At 50.1% G+C, this 11,952-nt stretch overlaps 1 protein-coding gene across 1 annotated transcript; it reads left to right on the top strand.

Moving 5' to 3' along the window:
- The first annotated feature begins 7,008 nt into the window (after window positions 1-7,008).
- On the top strand, window positions 7,009-8,034 carry LOC130490050 (urotensin-2 receptor-like). Its single transcript, XM_056863847.1, has one exon. The coding sequence runs from the start codon at window positions 7,024-7,026 to the stop codon at window positions 8,029-8,031; it is 1,008 nt and encodes a 335-aa protein (XP_056719825.1). The 5' UTR covers window positions 7,009-7,023; the 3' UTR covers window positions 8,032-8,034.
- The last annotated feature ends 3,918 nt before the right edge of the window (window positions 8,035-11,952 follow it).

The following is an 11,952-nucleotide window of genomic DNA, read 5'->3' as shown; positions in this document are numbered from 1 at the left end:
TGGACTAGATGACCCTGGTGGTCCCTTCCAACTCTATGATTCTAATGTCCCAAATATGTAGGTCCGCCACTGCGCGCTTTCTCTCTCACACAAAGATGCACCAGATTTGCAGGCTGAACCGTTTGCATCTGGCCCTGCTCTCCGTTCCTCTGAATACACATTTGGGTGCCAGCATCCAGCCTGCCTGTGCCTCCCCCCCCCTTATCCCGCCTCTGCCTGTCAGCAAACACCTCTCCCTCCCTGAAGAGAGAAATCAAAGCCTTCCCCCCCTTTCCCCTCAAAGCGCTTGTCACACACAGGTGGCAAAACAAACTCTGCCCATGAACAAAGATCCCTCTCATGTTCACAGGCTGGCGAGAGAGGCCAAGGCCTCGGCACAGCGGGTGAGGGCGGCCAAGACATTCTTGTCCTCTGCAGGGCTCATCTGTGGCCTCTGATTCCCCCTGCGGAAAATATTCTCTTAAACCTATGGTGTTGTTAATCTGTTCCCCTTCCCCTTCTCCCAGGGAGCCCAGAGCAGCCTTCAATGCTCTCTTTCCCGTTGTATCCTCACAACAACCCTGTGAGGTAGGTTAGGCTAAAAGAGAGTAAGGTGCCAAACTAATTTCATGGGGATTTGGACAAGGATCTCTGTCATTCTTTCCGCTGAGCCACATTGAATAGGAAGGAGGTGGCTAAAATAGCCGTGGTTCCAGAGAGAAACAAAGGGCCAACAATGTTTTATTTTCATACATGCAGATTTTCAGTATTCTGCGCTCACCTGAAACCAGTGAGGCATCATGTGAATTCTATTAGATGTAGACCCGGAAGTCCTGGGTTCAAATCCTCATTTATCCATACCTGAACTTTCAAAAAGTCCTCCTTCGGTGCTCTTCAGCTGCAAAATGGGAACAAGAGAGACTTACACTGCAAATGGTTATTATGAAGATTAGTAAAGCGAAGATTATGTAACACCTGGCATATTAAAAGTATGATGAGGATGAAAAAACATTAACATGTGAACCAGAGGGGCAAAAAAAATTACGAAGAGGCAAGGGAAAAAAACAGACCCTAAATTCCAGGATTCTTCCATTTTCTATGTGGAATGGAGTAGGGTACATGCTAGATGGGGTGTGGGGCTCTCTGCCCCACATCTGGTGCTGCTGCTCCTGTTCCCTCTTGGTTTATGAAGTAGGGTATGTGCTAGAGAGAGAGCCAGCATGGTGCAGTAGTTTGGAGCAGTAGACTCTGATCTGGAGAAGCAAGTTTGATTCCTCACCCCTCCATATGAACAGCGGAGGCGAATCTGGTGAACTGGATTCGTTTCCCCACTCCTACACATGAAGCCAGCTGGGTGACCCTGGGCTAGTCACAGTTCTCTCTGAATTCTCTCAGCCTCACCTACCTCACAGGGTGTCTGTTGTAGGGAGGGGAGGGGAAGGGAAGATGATGGTAAGCCGGTTTGATTCTTCCTTAAGTGGTAGAGAAAGTCGGTGTATAAAAACCAACTCTTCTTCTTCTAGATGGGGTGTGGGGCTCCCTGCCCCACATCTGGTGCTGCTGCTGTTCCCTCTCGGTTTATTTTTCTGTGAGCTGCTGGCGCTTGTGTGCAATGCAGTCCTGGCAGCCAGGAGCCCCCCTGCTGTCCTTGGGCTCAGAGCTGGGGGGTGGCAGCCAAAGGAGGAGGTGAGCTCTTCCCTCAGAATCACGCTCTGTGCCCTGTCTGGTGACCAGGTGGACAGAATGGAAAAAGAGGGAAAGAAAGAGAAAAGGGAAGAAAGGAAACAATCCATCTCTCCGGCCTGTTTCCTCCCTGTTTCCTCCAGCCCTCCTTATCTGCATGAGGCGGTTGATGTCGGTGTCACAAATGGAACCGGATGGGTCAGTCAGGGAAGGAAAATGTCGTAGAATGTGGAGTTCACCAGCTTTCAGACTGCAGTCCTGGTTACCTGTTGCCTGATTATCCCACCAGTTTCACCAGTCAGGCCAGTAAGGCTTGGCTGATTAACAGTACAACATAACAATGTCCCAGGATGCGGTGATGGCTGCCCACTTGGAAGGCTTTAAGAGGGGAATGGACATGTTCATGGAGGAGAGGGCTATCCATGGCCAATAGTCAAAATGGATACTAGTCATGATGCACACCTATTCTCTCCAGGATCAGAGGAGCGTGCCAAATATATTAGGTGCTGTGGAACACAGGCAGGATGGTGCTGCTGGAGTTGCCTTGTTTGTGGGGCTTTCTAGAGGCACCTGGTTGGCCACTGTGTGAACAGACTGCTGGACTTGATGGGCCTTGGTCTGATCCAGTAGGGTTTTCCTTATGTTCTTATGTTCTTAAGAAGGTTGCCGTTAAAAGGCACATGTTCTAAAGACCCCCCCTCTTTTTTAAACCTTCATTGCAGCCACAGGATGAGTTAGTGAGGGAGAAGAAGCCCTCGCCACAAATGTTTCCTTCCCCAGAGCAAAGAAGTGTTGAGTCCGTACCTGACTTCACCCGATTTGTTTTTCAGCAGTGACCTGGTACAGCAAATGTCTCTCTTCCTCTACCCATTTACTAGGGTTGCCAACCTCCAGGGATTAAAGGGAAAAACAGCACCAGCTCCAATTAACAATAATCAAACTGAATTTTATAATGATTACTCAAAAATAATTCAGTATTGGTGTACTATTCTGTACATTTGTCAGTGATATAATCAAAACAGTCACAACCAAGGTGTCACAGGTTACCCCACCAATGAAAAATAAAAGTATTATAAACATCAAAATGAAATAGAGTCCAAAATGTACAATTCGAGTTCAAATCAAAGTCCAATACTGAGTCCTCTTAAGAGAAAATGAACTGGTTCCGGGAAGATCCAGAAACCATCTGGTATGAAACTTGCAATAATAACAGTGTTCATCAAGGTCCAAAGTCCAACAAATCCAAGACAACACCTCCGGATTTGAGTGTGTTTCGCCTGGAAAGAGCTTCTTCAGTTGATTAATCAATTTTCATAAGGGTACAACGACCTCAACTTCTTCAGTTGATTAATCATTTATTTCATTTTGATGTTTATAATACTTTTATTTTTCATTGGTGGGGTAACCTGTGACACCTTGGTTGTGACTGTTTTGATTATATCACTGACAAATGTACAGAATAGTACACCAATACTGAATTATTTTTGAGTAATCATTATAAAATTCAGTTTGATTATTGTTAATTGGAGCTGGTGCTGTTTTTCCCTTTAACCTCCAGGGATTAGCTGGAGATCTCCCACTATTACCACTGATCTCCAGCTGATAGAGATCAGTTCACCTGGAGAAAATGGCCGCTTGTCTCTACCCCCTCCCCAGTCACAACACTGTGGTAGACCAAGCAGGGTGGGAGCATGTCTAAATGAAACCACTACCACATAGGGTTGCCAAGTGCCTGGTGGCGGCGGGTAAAATTCCTCCAATCCACCGGGCTGCCCACCGACCAGCTGAGGGCCGGCAGGCAGTGCGTGCACGCGCGCACACTGCGCACGCATCACTTCTGGGTTTACCATAGAGTAAACCATAGAGTTTCAGCCGAGATTGCTAGAGCGTTCGCGTCGCATGGGGTGCGCATTTGCACCGCGCACCGTGGCTGCAGCCCCACAAAGCTCCCGCCGGTGGAGGTATGGGGCCTGGCAAGCCCACAACCGCAGATCAGGTCAGGGCTGCACCTCACAAGACCGATTCCCACAACAGCCTGAGGTGGCTAGAGGCTCTGAAATTGTGAGGGAAAATATAGCTTAGAAGCCTTCAGAGCGTCATTCAAACCAGGTTCTTGGGCTGGGCGCTGCCCCAGGACTAAACATTCCTTCATAGGCTCTGCTGGGCTCTTTGCTTGGATTTGCTAGATTCTCCCCCTTTCCTCCCAGAGGATGGGGGGGTCATAGGGTTAGACAAACCCAGCAGCGCCAACCCAGTTTGCTTTGGCCAAGACCCTGGACTGCTGGCGAGGATTCCCCCCTCCACATGCTTCCTCCCTCCCCCCATTAAGTACAATCCACACAACTCAGGCCAGGAATAACCTCTTTTCAAGCTAAGCCAGTGACCAGCCAAAGATGGGGAGGGGGGATTCGGGGCCGTGGGTGGTAGCAGGGTGGATGGGGGTGGGCATCGAAGGGCATAAAGAAGATGGCGAGAGACGATGCCACAACAGGGAATAAAGGAGAGGGCACCGCTTACAAACTGTACAGGCACAGTATGAGACATTATGATAAAAACGCAAGTACGTTTGACGCCAACACTTTTGAACGGCAAACTCTTCCTCTTTCACACACACACATCCCTGGCTATAAAGATATATGTTTATTCAAGCCATACACACAACTCCCACACAACTGCAGCTCAGAAGCACGTATAAACACAGACTGACCAGGAACACACCCAAATTTTCCAAGCATTTCACACATTTACCAAGAGAAGCATGGAATAGACAAAATCTCTGTATTACAGAAACATTACTTGCCTTGATGGGGTTGCCAATCTCCAGGTGGGGCCTGGAGATCTTCCAGAATTACTACTGATCTCCAGACTACCGAGGTCAGTTCCCCTGGAGAAAATGGCAACTTGGAGGTTGGCCTGTATGGCATTATATCGCCCCTGAGGTCCCTCCCCTGCCCAAACTCCATCCTCCCCAGGGTCTACCCCAAAATTTCCAGGAATTTCCCAACCCAGAGTAAGTAACCCTAAACAGACACGGTTGCCAGGTCCCTTTTCACCACTGGCAGGAGGTTTTTGGGGTGGAGCCTGAAGAGGGCAGGGTTTGGGGAGGGGAGGGACTTCAATGCCATAAATTGCCGAAGCGGCCATTTTCTCCAGGTGAGCTGATCTCTATCGGCTGGACATTAGTTGTAATAGCAGGAGCACTCCTGCTACTACCTGGAGGTTGGCAACCCTATAAATAGACCAGACCAATGGTCTCCAATATGGTACTCATGGGCATCACAGCACCAATCCAGGGGTTTCCTGGAGCCCATTTGCTTCTTCCCCACAATAAAAAGCCAATCCTGGCTATCCCCTACCTCAGAGGAGCAGGAGATACTTTAGAAGAATCTAGGAAGTCTCATCTTTGTCTACAGGGATCACCCATTCATCGGGTTGCCAACCTCCAGGTACTAGCTGGAGATCTCTTGCTATTACAACTGATCTCCAGCCGATAGAGATCAGTTCCCCTGGAAGAAATGGCTGCTTTGGCAATTGGACTCTATGGCATTGAAGTCCCTCCCCTCCCCAAACCCAGTCCTAATCAGGCTCTGCCCCCAAAACCTCCCACCGGTGGCAACCCTACCCATTCAGAAGGACATCTACATCCAGAGTATGCTTGGCTTACAACTGCCCAGCGTTTTGTGGTTGGTCCAGCCCTGCCCCAGGTACCTCATGGCAGCCATTGTGTGACTGGCTTTTGTCTCCATGACCACCATTTTGTGGTGGGGCCCTTCCCATTCTCAGAATTCCCAAAGTGCCCACACACTCCACAAGAGTCAGGACTGGAGGATGCTGGGGCACCACAAAGATTAGCCCCGCACCAAACCAAATTGTCGGAATCCTCTGCTCCTAACCCCATTAATTCCCACACCTTGGCAAAGTAATAATCTAGTTGGAGTATGTCAGAAGTGTTTTCCAAAACCCACAAGTATCCACCTTTAACAGATACGCACACAACGTAAATAGTCATGCTGGATTTTAGAACTGAACAAACAAGTGTTTGGGGCGAAATAACTAGTCTAATCTAGGTTGTCCTTAAATCTGAACAGCCGCTGCTTACAGAATCTTGGAAGAATCAAAAGCTAAACTGAAAGCCATTTGGCGGTTGTGTGTAGGGTTGCCAGGTCCCTCTTTGCCACCAGCGGGAGGCTTTAGGGGCGGAGCCTGAGGAGGGCGGGGGTTGAAGAGGGGAGGGACTTCAATGCCATAGAGTCCAATTGCCAAAGCGGCCATTTTCTCCAGGTGAACTGATCTCTATCGGCCGGAGATCAGTGGTAATAGCAGGAGATCTCCAGCTAGAACCTGGAGGTTGGCAACCCTAACTCAGTGCTTATCCCGGTTCGTAAGGAACCAGCAGCCTCAGCCAGAATTCATTGGGGATCAGTGGTTTAGAGGTAGAAATGAAAATCGTAAGAACACTGAAAGGCCATTTTTAAACCCCTCATCCCCCCACTCTTTTTTGTTAGATCTGTTTCTGTCTCGGCATTTATGAGTTTCTTTTGTCTATTGATCCATACAGTTTCCTTCTGGTCTTTCTATCTCTTAGTTATTTTTTTTTCCTCCCGGTTGGCGCGATTCCATGGAAAGCAGCCTGGTTATGCCAGCAGGGAGTTGGGCCCTCCATGTCGATGTACTAGGGGCGGGGGGAGAGGAGGTGTAGGGATTCTGTCGATTGGAAACTTCGGACCAATCGGACCCCCGGACGCCGTCCCATCACCCGCCCCGAAGCGCCTTTCGTTGACACGCTGTCCGAATCCCACCCCACGGATGAAATAAACAGGTTCCTCAAGGCAAGACGGGAGCCGAGACCCGCGCTCCCCGTGAGGGGCCGGGCCAAGGATCGACCCCGACATACCGACACTAGCAGGGTGCGAGGAATGCGAGAGAAGAGAATTCGCAGCCCCAGACGGACACACGCCGATTCTCACACTGGAGACCTCTCGCCTCCACCAGCTTCAGACGCACTGAGCAAAGGAACAAGAGATTGAACAAACAGGCCTTCGCGTCCGAATGGGGAGCCGCAACCGTACGACCTGGACAGATTTGAGGAAGAAGGGGGCAAACCCCCACAATATTCTTTGCAACCCAGTATTGACAAGAATAGGATGGAGCAACAGAGGAAAAACCAGGAGTGAATGAAAAACAGATAAGGCCGACAGTGTGGTAGGCAGGTAAACAAAAATATCTAGAGAGAGAGAGATGCAGCTCAGTAGATAGGGAGCCATGGGCAAGAATAGCCAGGTGTTTTAACCTCTCTTTCTCTTGAAGACCAGAAAAGGCGTTGAGAAGTTCGGCCAGAGATCCAGACGATATTGTCAGCTTATGGAGCCATCGCCGACCAATTTTTCTGTGCGAATGCCGCTGGGCAATGCCTCGTTGTCGGAGGGGGTCGAGTCAGCAGCAGCCCTGGGTGCTGTGCTAAGTCTGATGTGTGCCACAGGGGTGGCCGGGAACGTCTACGCCCTGGCTGTAGTGCGGGCCTCCCCATCCGCCTCCTCGCTGCGAGTCCACCTTGTCAACCTGGCCCTGGCTGACCTGCTGTACCTATCGACGGCCCCCTTCATCGTGCATAACGGGTTGGTGAAGGACTGGCCTTTCGGGGAGGCGGGCTGCCGGGTCCTCCTCAGCCTCGACCTCCTCACCATGCACGCCAGCATCTTCCTGCTCACTCTGATGAGCTGCGAACGGTACACTGCCGTGGCGCACCCCTTTCAGGCGGCGCGGCGTGCACGGCGATGCCGGCGGCCGTTGGCCGTGGCTATTTGGCTCCTGTCCTTTGCCCTCGCCCTCCCCATGATGGTGATGATCCACCAAGAGGAGCGCACAACGGGCGAGGGGGCAGTCGTCCGGCGTCTCTGCTCCCCGACCTGGAGCGAGGAGCAGTACCGGGTGTACCTGAGCATCCTCTTCAGCACCAGCATCGTGGCTCCGGGCCTAGTCATCGGGTCCCTCTACTGGCGCCTGGCAAGGACCTATTGGCTTTCCCAGACCCGAGGCGGGTTAGGCCGCTCTCCGAAGAACCGCGTCTTCCTCCTCATCTTCATCATCGTCTTGGCCTTTTGGGCTTGCTATTTACCCTTCTGGATCTGGCAGCTCCTGCCCCTGTACTGCCCGTTGGCCGCCCGCTTGCCCGTCCACACGGAGATCTCCATCAACCATTTGGTGACCTGCTTGACTTACGGCAACAGCTGCATCAACCCGTTCCTCTACACTCTGCTGACCCGCAACTACCGTGAGTACCTGCGGGCCCGCCAACGGGGGACGTCGCGTGCATCCTTGCGGTGCCTCCAAAGCAGAGGCCGGCCTCGGGAGGAAGATGCGGAGGTCTGAGCAGAACAGGTAAGACACAAGGGGTATGTACCAACATGTCTATTGTGCCCCGGGGGGGGGGGCTATCACACATCCGAGCACAAAAGCTGACTTTGGTAGTGGTTTATGTAGAATCTCAAGGCCCTTATTTTCTTTGATAAGGACCTGTAATTCTCAGGGACAGCTAGACATGGCAGCAGAGGGAAGACATCGAAATAAAGAATTAAATGTCAGGATCATGTCACCAAATTTCCACTTTAAAATGGAGTGGGGTGAGGGAGAGATTTATCGCTAGGGTTGCCAGATCCCTCTTCGCCACCGCCGGGAGGTTTTTGGGGTGGAGCCTGAGGAGGGCAGGGTTTGGGGAGGGGACTTCAATGCCATCGATCCCAATGGCCAAAGCGGCTATTTTCTCCAGGTGAACTGATCTCTCTCGGCTGGAGATCAGTGGTAATAGCAGGAGATCTCCAGCTAGTACCTGGAGATCGGCAACCTTATTTATCGCACAAGAAGAATAGACTTTTTGTTGAGGATTCTCTTCAACAAGGAAGGCTAGATCTTTACTTTCTTTTAAGCAGAACCTGTGGTTTTCAGGGCGCTGCTAGACATAATGTGGCACAATTCACTCTAGGTCCTATTCATAAAGTGGGTGGAGAGATAATAAGCACAGCATAAATGGGCAGGAAGGAGGGAAGGAAGCCCTTCACCCATTCATGCCCACCCCTCCCAATTGCTTCTCCTCGGCCTTTTTTCTCATGGTGGAACTTTGTGACTAGAAATAACTTCTTTAGAGAGAAATGGGTAGAGAAATGCACTTTGGGAGCAGAAGGCTGGACAAAGATTCTGTTCTACCCCATGTTGTGCTTTCTGTCTACCATTACCCTAGGGTTGCCAGCTCTGGGTTGGTTAATACCTGGAGACTTTGGGGGGCGGAGCCTGAGGAGGGCAGGGTTTGGGAGGGAAGGGACTTCAATGCCATAGAGTCCAATTGCCAAAGCGGCCATTTTCTCCAGGTGAACTGATCTCTATTTGCTCTAGTTGTAATAGCAGATCTCCAACTAGTACCCAGGGTTGCCAGGTCCCTCTTCGCCACTGGAGGGAGGCTTTTGGGGCGGAGCCTGAGGAGGGAGGGGTTTGGGGAGGGGAGGTACTTCATGCCATAGAGTCCAATCGCCAAAACGGCCCTGGGAAAGACCTTTCTTGCCTGCGACTGCAGACAGCCACTATCAGCTACAGTGAACAGTACTGAACTAGATGGACCTGTGATCTGATCCGAAACAAACCAGTTTCTTATATCTATAAGCTTGAGCCCCAGTCTTTTATCTAAACTAACCAAGCTAATTCACGTGCCCGTATGGCAGGGTCCCCAAACTTGCTGTGCCGGTAGGACTTTTGGGAACGTTGAGAAAGGGTAGTGGAAGCCACCACAAAATGGCTACTATGGGAGAGGGGATGAATCACAAAATGGCTGCCATGGGTGATGGGACCAGACACAAAATGCCTTCTATGGGGAGCACTTACAAAAGGTTGGGAGGTTCAAAGCCAAGTACCTTTCTACGATGGGAGCAGGAACCTCTGAAAGAGCACTCCCTGTACAGACCCCCAAGGTGATTCATTCTGAAGTCTTCGGAAGCACTGACTGCTCCATGGAGATGGAGGACGGTCAGGATCGGCTCTTTGCTTGGGGAAAGCAGTGGTTTGGAGGGAAAGCCGGTGGGCACCTGGTGGGCTCTGGTGAGTTTTAAAACAGTGGATGCTGTGGTGACCCTGACTCAAACTGTCCTTCTATACCAACGTTTCATTTAAGGAGCAAAGTAAAATCAGCATTCTCCTGGGCCTCTGACTTCTTCTTTGTCGCAGATCTCATGACAACCCATGGCCGGACAAAGGACCCCTGCGTGGGAATGAAATACCCTCTCCATCTCTGAACTACAGCCTCTGAGTTCTTCACTCCTTGAACAAGAATGGCAGGTTGCTGAAGTGAGACGTAGGACATGCTTTGAAGCTTGCGGGTACCCTGCGGGTACCCTGCACAGTTGCGAGACAGACAGAAAACCAGCAGGTGAAGGATTTTCCCTCAAAACTGTTAGTGCATACAGAAACACGTTTTGGAAAAGTCCTGTGTGTATTTCCCCCTCCCCCAGCCTGTGCTATACACACAACTACTTCTCCATCCATCCACTTCCTGTATCCACACCAGCCAGTCAAATGCTGGAATAGCATGTTTGTACCACTCCAAAGAGGTATGCTTAATGAAGGATGAATGAATCTCTGGGTGTGTGCGCGGGGGTTTGCTGTTCTTTCCCCCTTTTGGCCTTCACACGAGCTATTGCACACACATTCATCCCCAATTTGTACATTAACCCACCCGTCTCTAAATACCCCTCTGTTATTCTTTTACGGTTAGCAGTCAGGCTGCACTTCGGGATAATACAAAAGGAAATGCTTTCTGTTCCCCCCGAGTCTGATGTATTCATCCCACAGTAGCGCTTGCCTATTTATGAGCATGCATGGCTCCCTCCTTTAAAGCAGTTGCAGAAGGATTTGCTGCCTTTGGGCTTCCATATCATTTCACATGGCACCCCAGTGCCCACGGAGAAAAATAAAGGGAGCGCCAGCAGAAAAGAAATGGGATGCCGTGTACATTTAAAGTGTAGGCCTCTAAACCCAGGCAAAACCCCTAAGAATCCTGATTTGACAATGGAGCCTGTGGAATGGAGCCTGTGTTAAATTGTGGAACTCCCTGCCCCAGGATGTGGTGATGGCTACCAACTTGGGAGGCTTGAAGAGAGGAGTGGACACGTTCACGGAGGAGAGGGGTATTCATGGCTACTAGTTAAAACGGATACTAGTCATGATGCATACCTGTTCTCTCCATGATCAGAGGAGCATGCTGAATATATTAGGTGCTGAGGAACACAGGCAGGATGCTGCTGCTGCAGTCGTCTTGTTTGGGGGCTTCCTAGAGGCATCTGGTTGGCCACTGTGTGAACAGACTGCTGGACTTGATGGGCCTTGGTCTGATCCTGCATGGCTTTTCTTATGTTCTTATGAACAAGATGAAGTGACAGAATGGCGGAACCTGGGAGCGCATAAGTACTACACATTCCAATTGTTTTTTTTATACCAGGACAACTGAAACAGCTTCCCCCTAAGAGCCCTGGGAACTGGCAAATACCTGAACTCTGGACTCCCAAACAGAACAACATTTGCTGGGCTCCCTAGCAAGGCATGGACTGTAAGAAATTTGGCCTATGGTCGTGCTGTAAACAATATTTGTAATCCTTTAAATGGCCTATGTCCCTTTGCTTGTACCAAGAGTTCAGTAAACTCAGTCACTGATAGCCACAGTGATTTTTGTAGGGGCAGCACAACAATATATTTACTAACCCAGCCAATTTGGTTTGAAGGGACCAATACAGCTGCATGTTTTGGAACAATTTTTCGAGGTGGTGTGTGCAGATGTGGTCTGTGCGGCCTCGTGCAAGCTTACAATGCAATAAATGAGTTAGTCCTTAAGGTGCCACAGGACTCTTGGTCTTCTTTGCTGTTGGGGTTGGAAGTTATTTTGGAACAACCCGCCCTCTCCCCCAGAGGTGGGGAGGTTTCCCCCCTTGAATTTTCCATAGTTCAAAAGGATGGGCGTTTCAGCACCAATTTCCCGTCAGCGAAAGTCAAAATACTTGGAAGTCACGCTTGCTTTTACCTAGAAACCACAGGATTTTTTCACCCACGCAGTCTCTTCCGAGTGGAAGATATATTTTTTTCAGAACCTTTGGAGGTGTAGAATTCCCTTTTTAAACACCAGCTGGGGGAAACGGACGGAGCTGGAGCCTGAAGGGGAATTCTGACAGGGAGACAGGGAAGAGGTATATAGTCAAAAGCATTGCTTTTGATCCAAGGAAGGAAGGGAAAGCTCTAGAGACCACCTGCTTCTTTCTC

The sequence above is a fragment of the Euleptes europaea genome, chromosome 18 (assembly GCF_029931775.1).
Source record: "Euleptes europaea isolate rEulEur1 chromosome 18, rEulEur1.hap1, whole genome shotgun sequence".
Classification (NCBI taxonomy): domain Eukaryota; kingdom Metazoa; phylum Chordata; class Lepidosauria; order Squamata; family Sphaerodactylidae; genus Euleptes; species Euleptes europaea.
The sequence above is the reverse complement of the archived record's forward strand: the minus strand, read 5'-3'. Positions and strand labels throughout refer to the sequence as shown.